At 32.7% G+C, this 21,279-nt stretch overlaps 1 protein-coding gene across 2 annotated transcripts; it reads right to left on the bottom strand.

Annotated features, from left to right (window-relative positions):
- Positions 1-12,148: 12,148 nt before the first annotated feature.
- LOC102599911 (uncharacterized) lies at positions 12,149-19,981 on the bottom strand. Of its 2 annotated transcripts, none has more exons than XM_006347648.2 (10): positions 19,774-19,981; positions 19,160-19,699; positions 18,425-18,649; positions 17,733-17,933; positions 16,710-16,807; positions 16,556-16,611; positions 15,928-15,997; positions 15,038-15,128; positions 14,889-14,951; positions 12,149-13,014 (listed from the first exon to the last, which is right to left on the bottom strand). In XM_006347648.2, exons 1-10 carry the CDS (start codon positions 19,852-19,854, stop codon positions 12,367-12,369), a joined length of 2,073 nt encoding a protein of 690 aa, XP_006347710.1. In that variant the 5' UTR covers positions 19,855-19,981; the 3' UTR covers positions 12,149-12,366. The 2 variants fall into 2 exon arrangements, with proteins under 2 accessions (XP_006347710.1, XP_006347711.1); XM_006347649.2 differs by having other exon boundaries at positions 14,889-14,948.
- Positions 19,982-21,279: the final 1,298 nt, after the last annotated feature.

The raw sequence follows: 21,279 nt of genomic DNA, 5'->3' as shown, positions 1-21,279 counted from the left end.
CAACGATTTAAAATATCTACAGATTGATGGTAATAAGTTAAATCGAACTTAACCGACTACGAGCCCCGATGATTAGTCTTTAAAATTTGGCAAATATATACGCAACACCTGAAATCTATCAATAAATTTCATTTAGACATTGGAACTACGATTTGTTCAAACTGAGTACCTATAATTGCATTCAAATTTAATATTTTTTGTTGTTGATATTCTCAAATGTCCATTTAAGCAGATAAGTTAATCATTTAAAATATGTCGCATCCTATAATTGTATGAATTAGTCTCAATAAGCAGTAAAACCTAAGACATGTTCCAATTGAGGATAATGTATATAATTCAAGGAGATGACATGTTCTATCGTAATGAATTTTTGAGATCACACGCAAAATATTTTCCAAATTAGAATCAAAATTATTTAACAAGAGCACTTTTATCATGTGTTCAGATGCTCATTTGGAACCACTTGCATTTAGAGCATTAAATTATAATATTAATGGCTTATTAGGAAATCAATTTTGAAGTACTGTTTCATGACAGATTGATATTAGTAGATTTGTTTATAATTTTTTATATTATTAATCATTAATATTATTCTTATTTTGTCCCACAGTTTAAATAAAAAAGAAATTCACTTTCTAACTTATATATTTGGGGCATTTTCGTGTTATTACAATAATTTAACCAAAGAAGATAAATTTTGTGAGTGTTTATGTGACTTAAAAGCAAAACTTAGGATCAAAATTTCAATTAACTTTACTTTAAGAAAAAAATATTAACCTACTGCACTTCGATATTATTTATTTTGAAGAATAAATCTAAATATAATTAAATTAAAAACAGCTAATTGATAAATAACTTATGTATATAGATTAAAATAAATAAATCATAAATCTATCCAGCTATTTGGGTAAAAAATTCTTTTTTTCCCGTAATAATAACTAATTAACTACACTAACACTATTTATAAATTACCATATTCTACAATAGAAAAAAGAAACTTAAAAAATATATCACAAATATATAGAACTGAACCATGATTGATGGGGAAATAAAAACTGTAGTTATCTGAAGAATTAAATATGATTGAGACGCCTAATTGCTACTTCCACTTTAATATGTGTCACTTTCATTTTTTTTATAACTAGTTTTATTTTTATCTTGATATTCGATATTTATATTAAAATTCTGTTAACTGAAGAAGATTTTATATTTAATAGAATTTAAATTTAAATTATTTAATTAAAAATAAAGTACTTATCGTTCCATCATAATTTATATTTTATATTGATATATGGGTTACTTTCATGCATTAATGATTTAAATCCTCTGAAGTTTTTATTTTCCTTTTTTTTTTCCCTTTCTCTTTTCCTTTATTCTTCCCGTTTTTAGGTTCTTGACATTGTGACGTAGATTTTGGTACACTGCCAAACTATTTGGTCCATCATAAAGAGCATTACATATAATAATCTCAAAAGTCAATGATCTTAAAAAAAAATATATATATATAAATCTTGAAAGTAAAAAGTTAATTTTTTTTTTATCATGAGACAAATAGGATTAAAAGCAGGGGCGGCTCTAATAAATCTGTGGCCTAAAGCCAAATCCAAATGGAGGCCTTAAATTTGAATTTTTTTTATGAAGTTTATTATAGCAAATTATTTAATCTTTCTTGAGACATAGTACTCATAATTTATCAAACTTCTGTTACTTCTTTGCTCTTTTAATGAAAAGTCTATATTTTCTATAAATAATACTCAATATTTTTTAAGAAAAAAATATGTATAACATATTAATTTTTTAAAAATGAGGCCCCTCAAATTTTGGGGCCTAAGGCGGTTGCTTTTTTTTTTAAGGGGTAGAGCCGCCACTGATTAAAAGTTGAGATTACTTATTTTCAAGATCATTCTTGTAAATAATTCGAGTGATCTAGTACCATAGGTAAGAACTTAACCTACACATCACTAGGATCTAAGACTTATTTTTTATACTAGGGTAGGGAGGCCCGTGGCAAGCACGGGCCCAATAGTCAAAGTATTATGCTTCTGAAATTGTTGTAATATTAATGAATGAAGGTTCAGGGCATTTGTAGAAGATAGATAATATCATATATTTTAATATGTACTATTAGAAATATTTAGAATATGTACAATAGACATCAGGATGATGTGGAGTTGAACGATTTGCACATACTAACTAATGGACTATAACAAAAACAATATACATGTTGCAGTATCATATCTAGAGGATACTGCAGTTTGCCTGGCCACAGTTAACCTTCCTCATGAAATAAACCAGAGCATAGGGAGAGTCCTTGATTATATTGTCCCTATCATAAGCAAAAGTGAAAAAACGGTGCGAGGGAGTTCCTGCAATTACAGAGTTGAAAGTATGCTAGAAAGTGCAATTGTGGTAAGAGATAGGGAAGTTATTTTAATATAGGGATAAAGCAGAAAGAAATGCATGGAATCATCATAAAAGTGTTAGATTTGCTGGTAGACAGAAATGTCGTTCCTATTCTTCCTACTGATAAGTTTGTATTAATGTGTGGGATATCATAAGGAAGCAGAATAAGAAAAATGTAGAATGTATGCAGTGCAAGTTATGCAGCAGAACATGTAGATAGGCTTATATTGGAGTGTGAATTGATAAACACTAAGGAAAGAGCAAAATGAGCGTAGATTTTTCTGCTATCACTAACACAGAGGAGACATAACGATTTGTTTGACTGTGATTATGTTTTTTAGTGTTCAAAGGCAGTTTGCCTGCATATGAGTTGAGCTGTTGGTAGGAGTAGAAATAGGAAGGAGTAATAAATTCCTGTGACTGTGCATAACAGCTGCTGCTAAAAGTTAAGTAATGCAGTGTCTGAATTGTCAAATGTAATGATTTTGTCTTTTTTTTGGCACAATTTCATTGCCTACCAAAACCCCATGAATTTTTAAGAAGACACATGTACTTTTAGTGTCCTTTCTAAATATATATATATATATATATATATTAAGGGTAATATCTATCCATCTATCTCTCTCTCTCTATCTATATATATAGGCCTTATATAAATTTGGCAGCAGAGTGCAAATCTAATGTAGTTATCAATATTATGCATGTAAAAACAAAGTACTCAAATAAATAGCAAAAATACTAATATGACCACAATTTCATTAACAGTAAGATGTATTAAAAGGCGAGAATAGATAAAAACTCAACATAACAAACTTAGAACTAAAATAAAATATTCAAGGAAAAAAATATATAGATGCATGCATGTTGAACATCTGCCAATACACCAAGCAGTGGACAAAAAAAATTAAATAAAACTTACTAAGAAGTGCAAAGCAATAGAAGCAACCACATCAGAATAAGATGATTAATTATTGAAGAAATGAGAAAATCAGTAAATGGGGAGACATATATCAGAGTATGTAGTATTCATATTTGGACCAAAACATAGTAGTTGCAAATAAGTTCAGTTAAATGTAGGAGAATTCCAAATTTGACGTATGAAGGAAACAGGAAAAATTCTATCTTACTTAAAAGTCAAAAAAGGGGAAGTTTCTGTCTGAATTTCACTTCTTTGAACAGGCTACTAACGTGCAATGTGCTATTTGTGGGTTGTTAATTAATCAATTTTAAAAAGAGGAATGGACCATGACAAATAATTGGTCGAAGGAGATGCCCCTCATAACTCCCAATATATGTCGAACAATGGATCTAAAAAAAATTAGAAATTAAGTTAATCATTAGTGCTAACCTCAGATACCCTTCTTTCAATTGCTGCTTTAAGACATTGAATCACTTTTTTTCGTTTTGCGTCTGATTTTACCTGGAAACATCTATATGTCTTATGCAGTACTCGTTCAATGAGAACAAAGTTTGTAATATTAGTTCACAAATGTTCAGAAGAATAAACCATGAAAGAGATTTCAAAACAAATAGAAAATTGTGGTACCTGGTGCGGTATTGGTACTTCAGCATCTACATTGCCATGGAAAACGACATATTGCATATCGGGCAATGTAAAAATTGTATCAAAGAGAAGGTTTGGTCTATCCTTGCACCGGATTGTGACAACGGAGTAGTCCTTATCTTACCAATAAAGGATACTGACATTAGGCCTCTCTTTTTCATCAAATCCTTCACCAGCAAGACGCTACTAATCTTGGTCTGCCAACATTAGTAGGTGAAGGCCTTCTCTCGGTATGAGAGACCTCTCAGCTAAAGAAATTTGGCAGATGTACATACCCTATAAACTGTTACGCCAAAAAAGTTAGAAGTTGTAATTCACATGTAATATTCCATTCCTACAGAAAGAGTAGAAAGACAAAATAACCACATCATAAAAGAGCAACTGAACACAAAAAGGCTGATGAAAGTCTTCTGTTCCTCAGTAATTTTTTATAATAATACCCTCAAATTTTATTTGTGTATTATAGAATTAAAAGAACCGAAAAAAGGAATCAACGATGTTGCTGAACAGAACCAAGTTAAGACAATAGAATTTTTTGATATGTAGAAAATTATCGTCCATTGGATCTTCCTTGGAGTCATTTTATTTATGGTTGTAATGCTCGGGCCAATTTTCGTGTACTTTGTTTATTGGAAGAAAAAGTGGAACAACAAACCAAATGACAATACATGATAACCAAACACAAATGAATATATGATACCCAAAATTACGTAGTTGACCTAAATAAAGCAAAAAAGGATATCCATAAGAAAAGAATTAATACTAATACCTTGCGCGATTTATGGAAGACGGTAATTGATAACATAGTGGCTCACATCTTGAACGGTAGAACCAAAACCACCAAGATAAGTCCCAAATGTGCCTTCAGTCCTAATACAAATAATGTTGATGCAGCCTAAAAATAAAAATGGCAACAAAAAACTTTAAATGAGTTAACGAAGGCATATTACCAAACAACTTGGATGTAGAATTGACTTAAAAATTCAAGGCATAGACATTCTTGATATCTTAGATTTTTGTAAGACTGTTAAGTTTTTGCACTAATTAATGGCTATAAACATTAAATTCATCAAAGAAACTAATGCATTGGGCAAATGAAGAAGTAGTTAGTATCATGCATGTAGAAATCTTAGGAAGAAACTATATCCAAAAGAGTAGAAAACTGAGGTAGACATATCAAATTGTGCTTATTGAATCTGAAAGAGTTGAAAAGACGATGCAAGAAGGAACTAATAAGTGCAAACATCATATATATCGAAGTCATGTGTATAAAAAATAATTACTGAGAAGTATAAAAATGATTCAGAAACATTGAATTACATCAACTGACTAATATGCTTTGCTTATTAAATTTATGAGATTTAAGTTACAAAGCCATCAAAGATCAAGCTTTGGTAATTGAAGAGTCATTTAAAGAATTTTATGTTGCTGCCAGAGATGATTCTGTTCTTACCACTATTTTGGCTAGGTTTGCTCGTTCAAATAATGGGACGTCAATAGCATAAGTTGCTGGGGTTGTCTTCATCATCACCAAAGCAAGATAGTAGTTGTAAAATGTTGTTTCCTGTTTAGATTTAGCAAAATCAAAGGAATTAGTTCAGGTCACAAGTTAATTTTAACAAAAAGGGACAGCTTGTGAAATGAATCTGTGCCAGAGATGAACCATTAGCTGCAACTCTATTTTCTCCTCTTATATAATCCATATTTCCTTAAATCACTCTTACAATTAAAACTCAAACATCACAAAAACGCAGACACATATGAGAAGACATTGAGGGATTATGGCACCTAAATTTAAAAAGAACACCATGTGTTCGTTTGAAATGAGCTCAAAATTGGAAACTCACAACCTATAAAGAGGTTAAGAAGTAAGAATTAATATTATTACGTTGCAATAATTAACCATCACAAAGTGTCTGCTGTAAGATTACAAGTGTATAAAGTAACAACCATAAGATGCCTGCTGCAACAATATAAACTGTTATTTCAAGGTCTACATGATTTCAACCTTCTAATGTACCTATATTTGATTGGACAACTACATATTACAACAACTGAAAACGTAAATGAAATTTTAGAAAATCTGAAAAGGAGAAATAGAAGTTGAGTGAGATAGATGTAGCTGAAAAAAGTAGAGGAAGAAGATGATAGGAAAAAGACTTGAAGAGAATAGAAAAGGCAGTATGTGTTTTCATTAACAGCATACAAACACCTTTGTTGGTAGATCACTAATTTACTATATCGAAATAGATGAATATGAACCAATTACGATAGTTTTTGATAACTGAAATTTGAATTAGCGCAAGAATGAAAATGAGGACATATTAGGCTAAAGTTTGAAAAAACTTTGCAAGGCAAACTTCATGTAAAGTTGAGAGAAATAGAAAACATCAATACCACGTATGAAGTCCTATGTCATTCAAGTTCATCACAAATGAAAAGCTAAGAATCCTTTCAGTTCATATGAGATTAAATGATAAATTGTTCATCAATTTGCTATTAGAACCTCTCTATTCAGTACCTAGAAAATGTAATCTGTTATTCCTGCAAATTATTGAAAAGGCCACACATGGAAAAGAGAGGGATAATAGTGATATAAAATAAATATGAAGTAGAAGAAATTAGATTCTAAATAAACAAATTCAAACTTAAAAATACTCTTCCTTATTCCTGAAGAATGAGTGTCAAAGGGATTGGTCAAGAAAGATCTTCACACAACTCTTAATAGAAAGAAAAAAGATGAATGAGAATTTATCTTTGAACTTACGTTTATATTGACCAAAATAGGTCAAAAAAAAGGGAAATAAAATTGGATCAACTCTTTGGCTACTTAATAGAAAGCAATCTTAAGATATCATGGGCATATTTTTTCTTTTACTCTTTGTCTACTCTTAATAAAAGCAATCTTAAGATATCATGGACATATTTTTTCTTTTGTCTTGCTAAAGATTAGAACTTTAGTTTGTACTTTGTTTTACCAAGTAAAATCGTCAGCACTTGGTGCTATATAAATTACTGCACTTGGACATTGTAATTTCTAAATCTGATAAAACTATAATGAACACTTTTAGGTAAAGCAAAGCAGATAATACAGAGGGATGGAGTATATGGACTCAGATTCACTCTGCCATTAATCTTTCCTCTAACATTAATAACTTGAGCGTCTCTTGACAGATAAAAGCATGTTGTAGCTTATTTTTCTCATTTCATCTAGTTTACTGATAGTCTTGATTACTGGGTACAAAAAATTAAAACTTGATCAATAATACATATCATTTCAAGGCCAAGTGAGTAGTACTTTTTTTTACATGTAGTTAATGTAAGATCTGAAATATGCCTCAAAATGGCCTGAGCTGAAAGATTTTGGTTTTCTTTTTTATGGTAGTTGGGAAATTTAAAAATTCATTAGCTTCTTGCTGATAGCACCTAATGACTTACTCCAAGTAGAACAACTTACATCAATGCTAGAAGGGTGATAAAGTTGAAATTGCTCTTATGCATACTCCTTATTTAGTAATTTTCTCAGGTAAATGTCATTTGTATTGCTCTTCAATAGCAACCAATGCATGGTTGAACTCATCTTTCTTCTTCAAATCCTACATACCAAATTAAGGTTCCCTGTTATAACTAAGCACTTCAACAAAATGGTAATCAATAGAAGGATTTACAACATGAACTGTAACTTAATACAGAGACTTAATAATCAATATTTTTCTCTAATTCATGCATAGAAAAGTTCCCTGCTATAGCCCAAAAAAATAATTACAAAGAATAATGAAAACACAACACTTCAAAATAACTACACCTTAAATATCAAGATTCATATATGAAAGAAAAACACATATCTAATTAAGATACTCCACATCAAATATAGTAGTTGTACACCTTTGTTTTAGTTTGGGAAGGCTGAAATAAAGTTCAAAGAATTTGAATTATTTCTGACATCAATGAACCAACACAAATTATTCTTAAGTTCAAATATCGAGTCAAAAAAAAAAAAAGATATGTTGAGCTCCTTAGGGATGTGTCCATTGAATTCAACAAAAGAAGAAAGTGAAAACTTAAAGAACGACAATCCTTCAAGCTTCAAGCTTCATAGCAAAGGCTGATGAGACTATGAATAGCTAATATTGTGTTAAATTGAAATAAACTTAGGAATAAACAGTAATCATGAACAAAGAGAGTTCACAAAATAGTTATTTTTCCTCTTCACAGTAGAGACTGCAAATTACCAAGATCTCCAGCAACCTCATAGAAGATATGGAAACCAATCAATGTGAAGTGTATGAGCACAAGTTGAAAAAATTCTTAGGTTATCATTATCTTGAAAATGATTCAAACAAACAGGATATTCACATGAACTTGGGGTTTTTATAATTTAAACAAACAGGACATTTCATGAATTGGTGGATTTTTATGATTCAAACAAACAATATTGCATCTTTTCCTATACTGAATATAGGGGGTGATTGAATTAGAAATTTTACGCCTAAGAATTTAACTTTGTTTTGTCAAATGGTTCTTGATTACAAGAAACAATAGTTAAGCGAAGATAGATTAAGATTGACATTTCAAAGAGAGATCCGATATTGAAAGAGTGAAGGAGAGAGATCGTTAACCACCAGTAAAGATAAAGAATAAAAATACCAGAGCAATTAAAACAAAAGACTTAGAGACTTACCAGAAGCAGATTTGAAGAAGTCAAAGAAAATAAGATGGGAAAGAGTTTAAAGCCGATTCGAAGTGAGAGCTATGCTCGTTGTTATTAAACTTTTGAGCAGACCTGAACTCGGTAAAATCACCACAAAAACCACCATAGATGCATTCTGTACATCAAAGTTATATACATATTAATTTTTATTTTCAAACATGCATAGGAAAATTACATACAGTTTATGATACGCAACCTAAGAATCCAAAATAATGAAAAAAGCTACCATTATAGGTCTGGGCAGACTGGAAAAAGGGGAAAATTCTCGATGACGTTCAGCAGGAAAGAAGAGAGTAGCAATACCTTTCGAGCTAGCATAGAGCAGTACTATTTGTTGGAAATGATTGGGGCAATATATTCGCTCTTGAACTTTATGGCCGCAGTGAATAAGAAGAACATGTGCATTGGATAACATGCAGCTCTACCTAAGAATTGAAAATGAAGAAGCCAAAGGGAAGCATTTGTAGCATATGAATGAAATATTAACGATGAATTTTGTGCGAGTTGCACAGACTGCCATAGAAAAAGGACAATAATGTTCATCCAATCATTATATACAGATAGAAGCAGTGATGTAAACTTTCATAATGTTTTTGGCTATTAAATTTTGAGAAAAGATCAGTAAGCACAATAAGAGTATAGTTCTGTTAAAAAAATGAGAATAAAGTGAATATATTAAGAGAAGACATAAAACATAGAAAGATCTATAAACATAATAAATAAATTTGAAGCACTAATTTTAAGGTTATCATAAATAAAGCAGGCTAATAAAAGAATACATGAATGCTGACTCCACAAGTATAAATAGGAGAGAATAAAGCAGTAAATACTTTCAACTATAACATAACCAAAGATGAAAAAGAGTGTGCATATCAGCAAGAAGGCAAAAGCTATCCCAAAACTGAAGAGTACAAAGCTGTGAAATTGAAAGCATAAAGAATAGACAAAAGAGAAAAGCAGAAACCGTTGAAAGCAGAAGGTTCTAAGCAGTGGGTACAATTCAAAATATTCAAGGGATTTAAAATGAGTGCACGAAATCCAAATTTTACTTAAAGTGTAAGCGAAGTATGATTTTTTCTAGCTTAGACATTTTCTCAAACACTTGGTGCACGTCAGAAATCTTTCAACAGGAAAACCACAATTATAGCGATTTATCGGTTTGACCGATTTGTGGTACTACCGCAAAAAATGTGAAATGCTATTTGTGTTTTGTTCGGCGGTAAATTTTAGGTATTTCTCTCTTGCTGAGCACGTAAATCGTTGATTCTAGCTATATCTACGCAAGACCAATTAGCTATCAGAGAAAGTTAGGTTAAATGATAAAGAAATACCTGCGCAGCGCATCCCAAGCAAACCAAAATGTTGACGAAAGCTTCAGACAGAAATTGAAGCTCTGCAGACTAACAGAAGAGGCTGAAGAAACGATGGATCGGCCATTGAAGAGCTCAGCTGTACGGAAAGAAGAGTTCAGAAAATGGACGGAGCTTACGAAGGAGGCGACGAAAAACCCTTACCAAATTGTGAGACGGTAGTAGGAAAGTTCTAGAGAAAGTGAAAGGGAAATGGGACAGGTGTCTATTGACGAATGAAAAAGGAGCAACTGAACGTACCATCAGTACTACCCTTAGTACAACCCAAAGATGCAGTGTTGGTCCTTTTGAAGTCCCATTTCTAAATAAGGGTAATATAAAACATTTCTCCTATATTTAATCGATTTAGAATTTAATTAAAATATTACATTAAACCTATCGTGATCTGTCCCTTTTCCGAACATAACACTCAATTAACAAAAGCTAAGTATATAAGGTTGTCTTTAATACAGGGCATAATAATCCCTTTTTAGTTATTCAGGAACAATTATGTTTTAAACCAGGTAGTTAATTATTTTATCTGAAAATTTTATTGTCTTTTAAGAAAAATAATAAGTAATAATCTATTATCAATAAAGAATATGATAGAATGGTAAATATTTCCCATCTGTCCATTTTTATTTATCTACTTGTACTTGTTTAATTTGCAGAACTATCTTTTTTATTATTTTATATCTATTTCACTCTTATTATTAAATATTATTCATTATTTAGTGAGTTTAATAATAATAAGAGGTGATGCAGACATGCAATATATTATTACTTTATTTATTATTTTTGAAATGTGTCAAATCAAATAAGAACAAACCAGACGACGAAAGTATATATACACCACCGTACACGAATTTGTTTCCAGGTTTTACACGTTATGAAAGTCTATGCAATTTTTTCAATAATTTGAACCAATCACTTTGAGATGTCTCATTTTGGAAACTTCTTTATCGTAAATCAACCGCCAAAGAAATCAACGTTTTTTAAAATAAATAAATAAATAAATTATTATTATTATTATTTCCCTTATATATGAGGCACCTCTAGAAAAAAAGAAATCCTATTTTGACCGTTATTACAAGAATTTCTAGTCTAAATTCAAATAATTCTTAGTACTTTCTATCTAAATAGGAACTTGAATTTTACAACCCAAGCATAACAAGAATAGTACGTAATAGAATGTTCCACTTCTACAGATTTGAATTGTCTTATTTCTGAGATTTGTTTCGTCAAAATTTTTGAAAAATATTTTCACAAAGAAAATAAGTTTCTTAAACAAAGAAAACGATTTCAATAGCGAGAGTTTCACTAGTGAAATTCTACGTTAATGACATCCTCCCCACTCTCCAACACGCATCATATCAACCCGACTCCCGTAGCCCCCTCTCTACCCCTACCCTACCACCACCTTGCATATTGTTTGTTTAAACTACATAGATATGCTTCTAGAACAATAATTTTTACTTACATACCAACACACACAAAAAAAAGAGTAAAATTCACTTATTCAGTTTTAAATGTAATGATTAATTGATGATACTCCAAATTTAATAGTTAATTAGAGGATTAACAAAAGTTATAATAGCAAATATTGATATATAATTATCAAAGACATTTTAATACTATTCTCTACTCAGCGTCAGAAAAATGAGTAATATTAATCTCAACTCTTGATCGTTATTTGACTACTAGACATTATGAATCTTCTGATTGACTACTTTATAGATATTTTATTTTAAACTACGTTCCTAATCAAATAATTAAATTTGGCTTCTTCTTTGATCTTTCATAGGGAAATTAACGTGTTGAATTCAAATTGATAGAATATAATAATTATACTTGATGAAGCTGGAATTATATTCTGCAGCCTAATGCCACCACTCTTCTCAATCATGGAACTCCTTTTATTTTTGTGTATTTTATTGCTAATTAATTTTTAAAAATTAAATATTCTTCATCAATGAATATTGTTTTATTTCCCCTCCAATATTGACATTTCATATAATCACACATAAAGTAATACTTAACCAAGGATTATCCTGTGGTTCTATGTATTAGTAATAACTGCATAACTTTAACCAGCTACGAAACGACAACTAAGTTGTTGAGTTTCACTTATCCCCAAGACTTTCATTTAGTACACTTGAAATAAACAAATATTAACAGACATCACTGTTATTCTACATGCCAAAAGTTTCATCAAATAACCCTTGAAAATCAAAATTTCAGTACCAGCCTTGATATTTAGACATTAGAATTTACACATAATTAAGATGAAAATAACAAGCATATACAATAAACAGTGACAGAGATACAGGCTGTTTTGTTTAACCAGAGATTTGTTCTTCCTCAGGTTCTTCACTTTCACTGCTACTATTTTCTTGTAACTCACTACTAACTGCTTCTGTAAATTCAGCAATATTATCTTCTTCGTCGTTGTCGTTGTCTGATGATGATTTTTCAATGTTTGTATCTATAACATCAGATATTTCTTCAGCAGCTTCAATTTCTTTCCCTGTTTCCTTAAGTAACACTCGAGGAAACCTCAAGGGTTTCCCCGGCTGATCTTTAAAGAAAGAATTCATGGTCATGAACCTAAAGACCTGCAATAGGCGTCGTTTATCTCTTCGAATATCTGAACTCAATAGTTTCTCCAGCAGTGTTGATTCTCTCGCACTTTTTGTAACCTGAGTTACAGATTCACGGTTTACATCCTGTTTTCCTGCAGGAAAGCCCTTTTGATCACAAGTATTTGATGAATCGGAGTTTCCAAATCTTCGTTTCTTGGAGAAACGATCATTTCGGTTGAACTTTTCTTTTTTATTGAACCTTTTTTGGAACCTTTCTTTTCTACTCAGCGGCCTTTTTTGCTCCATTCCATCCACTTGTTTCTCAGTATCTGACAGATAGGATGATGGTATTTCTGCAACTTCAAAGCCTAACTCAGCCTGCTTGGCTAGAATTTCCTTAAGTTGCTGCATAAAGTTCAACTAATTAAACCAACATGAATAGCTAAGAATTACCAGTAAATACAGACAATGAAACGGATGAAGAGAGAGAGAGCCTTTTTGAACTTGCTAAAGAGTAAATAATACAAGTATATGAACGAATACCAAATAATAGGTCCATGGACAATTTACATTAGCTATGCAGGACGAACAGAAATCTTCAGGAAGTAGAATATATTTAGTGCAATCAGAGTTGTGTAAAGATGAGTAGTCTAAGGTAACTGAGGGGGAAAGATGTGAAAGCTATTCGTGTGATGAACAGAGATTTGTGGAAAATGTCTGTACATTGAACGGACAAGGGGAACCATTGTTCATTTACTTCCTCCAAGTATGGAACTTCTCTAAAGTGTAGCATAAATGCAAATTCAGCATATGTTTAATATGCAAGTCTAGATAACAAAGCCATCGGTCATCTAGGTTCAGACTTCAGAAGAAAGCTATAACATGCTTGCATTTCAGATGTTGTGCAGGCATTAGCTAATTATAAAAGAAGCTTTGGACAAACAAAAGAGTTAATGAAAAACGTTCAATGTTGGGAGGTATGTGAGATATCCTCATAGACATGCAGTGTTAATTAAAATGTGTAAAGAAAGCAAACAAAGAGTAAAGGTTCAGTTCCCGTGATCTTGAGACTAGAACCTGCTACGCAAGAAAGGAATTTTGAGAAGGCTTTCAGAGATTAGAGGAGGAATGCACAAGATCTTTTGCTTATCATGGAAGAGAGAATTTTCAGAAAGCCTTCGAGTTTCCTACTTGAGCTGCCAAATTCTTAACATCACATCCTATAAAGACTGTCCGCTAGTTCTCCAGTCTCAACAGAGAGTTAGAGAAAACCAAAGACCCAACTATTTTTCTACTCACCAATATTCAATTTGCATACATTCACCTCCCTTGATTCTGAAGAGGTATTATAGTCCAAACAAAATCTCACAAAATTTGGAGACAACTGGAAAATAGTCAGAGTACGTGATTCCATGTCTTTCTTTAAGGGAAGGAATATGTATTTTGAACTTAGCATGGACCTCAATGGTATTAATATAGCATCTCTAGGAATAGAAAACATTAGAAACATCATGAAGATCCAAATGAAGAGAGTACATCAAAATACTATCCTCACATTTTTTTAGTTGATTTAATAAAGGGATTCATCATACAATCTCACTCACTTCGATAACATGTCTTCTTTTTGCAAAGAAGAAGAAACGCATAGCTCATTCATTTCTTCCATAGCTTTCCTTTCATGTTTCCTTTTTCATATGGAGCAGGAAGGGGTAGAAACAGGTAGCTTTGGTGTTCCTCATTTCTACTGTAGTATCTCAATACAGTATCCAATGGGAGGATGGATACAACAAGAAAAAGGAGTAGTTTGGACAATATACCTAAGCTATACTGACTTCAGCCTATGTGCACTAGAAGATAATATTTTCATGTACAACACAAAGCAAACAGTGAAAAGAATAAAACTGTGGACCCTGGGCTGCAGATATGTGCTCTTCTTAAAACTAGTGGTTTTCATCAACAGCAGAATATGCATAAAATGTAAAAATTAAACTTGAGGAAAAAATGATGTTGCCAACCTCAAGCCAAAGACAGACAGCAACTGAGTTCAAAAAGCAATTTATTTATTTTTCATAACCAGTTCAGCAAACAAAAATGTAAATAAAAACCTTAGGACTTTCATGTCACAGGACAAGAAGTGCAACTAAGACAATATTAATCTACAAACAGGGACACATGCACACAGATATAACAGGTATTAATCGTAAAAACAAATTACACAGTTCGCGTCTTAAAGCAACTTCTGATGACACGGGATGCTAATATTTGAGATATCAACATACCTGACGGCGCAACTTGGCAGCACACGAATTATCCTCGGACTCTACCATTTTCCCTGTCAGCTGCTGCAGCAAAGCATATTTATTCTTAAGATATGTCATGTTCCTATACATTCAAGTACAAACATCATTTTCAAGTAGAGGTAACCAACCTTCTCAATGTTTCCTTTTGAAGGGTAGTTCTTACGGCGTTCGTCCCGCCACTGTTGAATTTCTTGCGCCGAGTAAGTCACCAAGAGAGGTCTTTGCAACACAGAGTAATATCCACAGAAAATAAATCAAAAATAAAACAAAAGTGAAAAACAGAAATATAGTACAAGAAAACATAGGTGATTTAAATGAAGAAGACTTGAGAGGTAGCAGTTCAGAAAACAGTGAAGACAACCGCCAAAAGAACAACAAAATCTAAAGATCAACTCCTGAAAAAATGGCAGAAGTTAATAGGAGTTGATTATGCTGCTATTCTTTTCAGAACAAAATCTCACCATAAATAGAAATCAAACAAGGAACCATCATGCTATGCAATCCTTCAGCGTTTTCTTTTATAAAGGAGGTGTGTGGGCTAACTTGTACGCACCTCGACTACTCAACTGGTACCTGCTACTTTCCACAAGCACAGGCACCAGATATATGCAACATTCAATTTTACGAGGACTTTCCATTCTCTCATATGACATGCAGAAAAAACAATTCGATTGTTGAAGGGCGTTTGTTATAATTGAACTATTAGTTGGTAATAAAATAGATCATTTTCGACTTTATAGCTACTGAATCTAAAGAAATCCCTATTATCCACATCGAACTTTTGAAGTATTTGCTGATCAACTTCTTGAAAACAAACTAATGGCGTGCGTGCAATGTCTCAAAAAAGTTAAAAAGCTGATCACCAAGAAAGACAAGAGACACACCAAAAAAGCAAAAAAAACTTCCATGCAAAATTGTAGTCAGAGAACTTCTCAAAACTGACCGAATAAATGTCAATAAGACTTTTCTTTCTGCTGCATATAATGCAACATAAGATTCCACTAAAACCGAGAAGTACCTCTTTTTCTCCATCTCAGGTTTCACTGAATTAATATCAATATTTTTTTTCTCCCTATTTCTGTGATGACCTGAGAAAAAAGGTGTGAATGAAAGTAGTTACTACAAGCAATTCAAGAGCAATGATACACAAATATACAAGTAGAACTGCTGACCTTACAAGCAGCATACATCCAGAAACAAATGAGATATACATATAATGAGAAAGATACAGTATACACGATGAGTGGCGTTTCTTTACAAAGTTCTGCTTTTCTAACCAGAATTCAAACCTACAAATTCAGTGCTGGTCATTGCATCTCCAACTACTACAATGGTCAGAATATACCATGAAGCTTATTAAGGAAATACTAAACAGCCAATTTCATGTAGAGCTTGTATTCACCATTTAAAACTAAACATCCAATTCATGCGTGTGGAGCAATCAAATAACAGGACAGTCTTTTTTAATGTATAGAAGCCAGACTCTTGTGTAAGCTCCAGTGACAAATCCTGAGCTAATGCATCTTTTTTATGCTTTTTTCATTAAATCACTTGCTTCATCCAAAAAAAAAGGGACATGTTGGAATTGACAAATCATAGGGATAGGTAAGATGTAAAAATGAGCAAAAAACCAAGACAACTCTCACCTTTTTCCAGGTTTTTATTATGAGTTGAGAACTTCCCTTTACCAAACTTGGACATCCTAGATATGCAGAAAATGGAGATCAGGAAAGGAATAAGATGAATAAAGGCTATATATAGAACAAAGAAACATAAATGAACCAGAAGAGTAGAACATACTTAGCTCCGTGCTTTTGATTCCTCGAGAAGTTACTATTATAAGAATTTTGCTGGTTGCCTTTTGATGGGTTAATCCCAACAACACATCCAGGATTTGCCTGCAAAATAGTTAATAGGACTCAGATGATCCAGAAGAAACATCAAATGTGAATAGCCCAAATGGCCCTCGATTCTCCCAGAGCAAAAATCATAGATCAAGAAGACTTTTACGCTATCTATTTGTTTATTCATTCATTTATTTTTAAATATTTTATTTTACGCAAATTATATCACTGTGATCCTAGATGCATTGAGACTTACCAATGACTTGTAACTTAAGTTACAGAAATCTAATCTGATGTTGTAACTTTTGTGCAAGTTATAAAGCCTTCTGATTTGATTTAATATTTTCATAATAAGCATGCGTTCAAGTATTCTTTAAATCTAAATCATACCCCAAAACTGATATGGTAACAATAAGCAGAACCATTTCTTAGCAACTTTTCTGTCTAACACAGGGATCATGCTATTGACACAAATCAAAAAATGGAAAAGTTCCTCTATAAAGCAACTTGTATACTCCAATCTACATTAAGAAACAAACAATTATATTTCTGTGGGAGGTGTCAAATATGACTCTCAAATAAACAAGCTACAAGAAATAATTTGCCATAGAAGAACAAAATAAGCTAAAGATAGCATCCATTACCAAGTACAGAGTTACAAGACGCTTTTCTTAGTCCTTCACTTTACATCTTTCCCTAATAAGCTACTAATTGAAAAGGCTTTTTCACAATGCATTTATCCTTAATCATGTTAAGTGAAAGATAGCGCTCAAACCGTGAAATTTCAAGTAAGCTCTTGAATAAGCAATTCCATTTCTTTAATCTATATAACTAGGTAATGCATGCTGTGGATGATAGATTAAGACGGTCTAATAGAAGATAACCAAAGAAATTATTTAGTAAAAACGCTCAAACATTTCGAACACACAACACAGCTGAAGTACAGCAAAACAGTCATGCAGGAACCAAGTGAATTCACCTGTGTATTAGTAGAAGCAGGAGCATTGAAGTTCTGAGTTTGTGGCTGCTGAACAAAGCCAAACTGATTCATCATAGGTAACTGGCCTAGCAATTGCTGATTCACATTAGGCATTTGCTGGACAGCTCCATTGGCATTCAAAAGACCCAAATGCGCATTCATAGAAAAGTTGGGAATTTGAGGCCCTATACCCTGACATACCTAGTTTGAACAATACACAGACACAGACTTTAGCAAAACTTTCTAGCTAAAATAAGCATTACATGAGCACAAACAGGAATAGTTTTCCTCTATAATGCAGCTTAGCTCCAATTCACTTGAACAAACAATAATTATGTCATGTAGGAAATGTCCGATGAAAGTTACCAATGACCTAGCTATAAGAAATAATGTCGTCATACCACAAGGCTACAACTTAGACAACATCCTTTACCAGTAGTAAGATGACATTTTCCCCCACCATGCTACTAACTCAGGAGGCTCATCACTATCTATCTATGCTACATAATCTTGATTCTTAAGCGAAAGGCAGGGTGCAATTTAGGAGTTTTTCCAGTAGTGCATACTGCAGTCAATAGAATAAAAGGTCTAAGAGAAGATGACCAAGAACTACTTGGTGAAAATAAACCGCCTCAAACACATTACGGAGTTAAAGTACAGCAACACAGAATGCAGGATCCAAGTGAATTCACCTGTGTATTAGCAGAAGCAGGAGGATTAAAGTTCTGAGTTTGTGGCTGCTGAACAAAGTCGAAAGAATTCATCAGAGGCAACTGGCCTAGCAATTGCTGAGTCGCATTAGGCATTTGCTTAGACAAGCCATTCTTAGACTGCTGGGCGGCTACATTGGCATTCACAAGACCCAAATGTGCATTCATACCAAAGTTGGAGCTTTGAGGGCCCATACCCTGAGAAACCTGGTATGAACAATAAGCACAAACATGCTTTAGCAAACTTTGCTGGCTAAAACAAGCATCACATATGCGTGCATCCAATAACAGGAACAGGGTTCCTCTATAACACAGCTTACTCCAGTTCACATTAACAATAATTATGTTCTGTAGAATGTGTCAAACAAGAGACATAGCAACGAGAAATAATGTAGTTATACAGCTACGCTGTTACTTAAGACGACATCCTTTATAAGTACACAGACGACATGACGCTTTGCTTAGCTCAATGCTACTTCTTTTCCTAGCATGCTACTAGTTAAGGAGGCTCATCACAATCTATCCATGCTTCATCATCTTAAGAGAAAGGAAGCATATCACATATGGGATTCACCAGTAAAACATACTGCACTCAATATATTAAGACTGTCTTAGAGAAGACAACCAAAACACTACATAGCAAGAAATTAGACCAGCTTAAACACAATATGCTTTTGAAGTACAGCAAAACAGAATGCAGGAACCAATTGTATTCACCTGTGGATTAGCAGAAGCATGAGCATTGAAGTTCTGAGTCTGTGGCTGCTGAACAACACCAAAAGAGTTCATCACCGGCGACTGCCCTTGCAATTGCTGACTCCCATTAGCCATTTGCTTAGACAAATTTCCACTTGCATTCGCATGACCCAAATGCGCATTATTCATCGCAGTGTTAGAATTTTGAATTCCCATACCCTGAGGCACCTGGTTTGGATACATGGGAACACTCCCTGAAAGAGCCTGAGCATAACTTGCCATTTGCATAGCCATTTGCATTTGCAGAAACTGATTCATATTTTGCATTGGATTGGGCATAACCCCAAAACCAACATTCTGATTCAAGAACTGAGGTGGGTTAACAATATTTTGCCCCAAGAATTGACCTTTTTGTTGAGAATTAGCATTATTCATCTGATTCATTTGGTATGCCAAAAGCTGCCCAGGGAAAAACTGGGTATTCGGGTTATTGTTTGGAATTGCCATCTGAGACTGAATTTGCATATGGTTTGGCATAAAACTTCCTGGGTTACCCATAACCTGATGAAATTTAACCAAAATCAAGAATCTAAAATATAATCAACTTAGAGACAAAAAGACGGATATAGGAGAACCTGCAGGGGAGGTGAAGGAGCAGTTCCATTGGCCTGAAGCTTAGAAGGATGCTGAGGCCGTGAATTTCTACCCGGTAACATGGTTCTTCGAAGAGCAAGAGTTCATGTAACACAGTGAGGGAGACGGGGGTTTAAGGACAGTTCAAAGTTCCAGTTTTCTAGGGTTTTAGAGTAAACGAAAGGCTTCAATAAACTATAGGAGTGTAATATTTTGGGTAAATTTTCATAAATACATGATAAATAGTAATTTTATTTGCACCAAATATAGTCAAGTTTTCCATTTACATAAAAAAATAGTTTGAAATTAGGTAAATTACATAAATCTCATAGTTTTAATATGAAATTACAATCTATTCCTAGAAAGTTTCTAATTACATTAATCCCTTAAAAATTAAAAAAAACGGATACAATAATTGAAGCTCAGATATATTAAATATTGTCTCGGATACATTACTATGTAGCTCAGATACATTAAAAACTAGCTCGGATACATAATATGTAGCTCGGATACATTAAATACTAGCTCGGATACATTAAAAACTAGCTCAGATACATTAAATACTGGCTCAGATACATTAATATGCAGCTCGAATACATTAAAGAAATAAAAAAATTTGGAGATTTTAAAAGTAATAGGGGATAATGGAAATAAATGAAACAAAAGGTGTGTATTTCTGTAATTTGTCCTTGAAATTAACAACATATGTAACAAAAACTATTTTTTAACAAAATTATCATATGTATAGGTAATGTATTGATGTTATATAAAATAGATTTTTGTATGGATAATGAACTATATTTAAGAGATATATGTACATCAATGCATATTGTTAATATGGTACAATATACATTACATATCAGTTTGTTTTTAATCTCAACCAAATCAAATCTCTTATAAATAATTTCAAAAATTTAGATATGAGCTTGTCTCATTGTTTTCAGACTTTTAATATATTATTCGCTAGAAACGAATCATATTTACACGTCGATTTTTAAAGTTGAGTTTTGAACATAAATGAAGAAGGCGGAGGAGGAAAACATAAAATAAATAAGGAGGAGGAAATGAGGAATGAAGGACGGATAATAATTTATTTATTTTTTGATGACAAGGGATACCCGCAGCCGCTACCCTTTGGATGCGCATAGGATAAAACCCCTACTCCTATGGGTTTCGAACTTGAGACCTCCAACATGGAAGTCCCAAGCCCAAACCACTGGGCCACCCTTAGGGGTAGGACGGATAATAATTAAGAGATGAAGAAGTTATTAATGGCCAGAAGAAGCAGACTAAAGAAGACGAGAAGAACGCGCAAATTGAATTTCGCTTGCAATTAAAGCGTGTCGAATGATTATTTTGGGTAAAAACTGATAATGGATATTTTTGAGTAGGAAATTTTGCTCAATGATCATTTTGTCTATTTTTTTCTAATATTTATAACAAAACATTATTTTAACATGTTATTTGATTTATTTTTTTGAGTTATCAAATGAAACCTAATATAAATT

This window comes from Solanum tuberosum, unplaced genomic scaffold (genome assembly GCF_000226075.1).
Source record: "Solanum tuberosum cultivar DM 1-3 516 R44 unplaced genomic scaffold, SolTub_3.0 scf00092, whole genome shotgun sequence".
Classification (NCBI taxonomy): Eukaryota; Viridiplantae; Streptophyta; class Magnoliopsida; order Solanales; family Solanaceae; genus Solanum; species Solanum tuberosum.
Note: the sequence above shows the minus strand (reverse complement) of the source record. Positions and strands in the feature narration are given on the sequence as shown.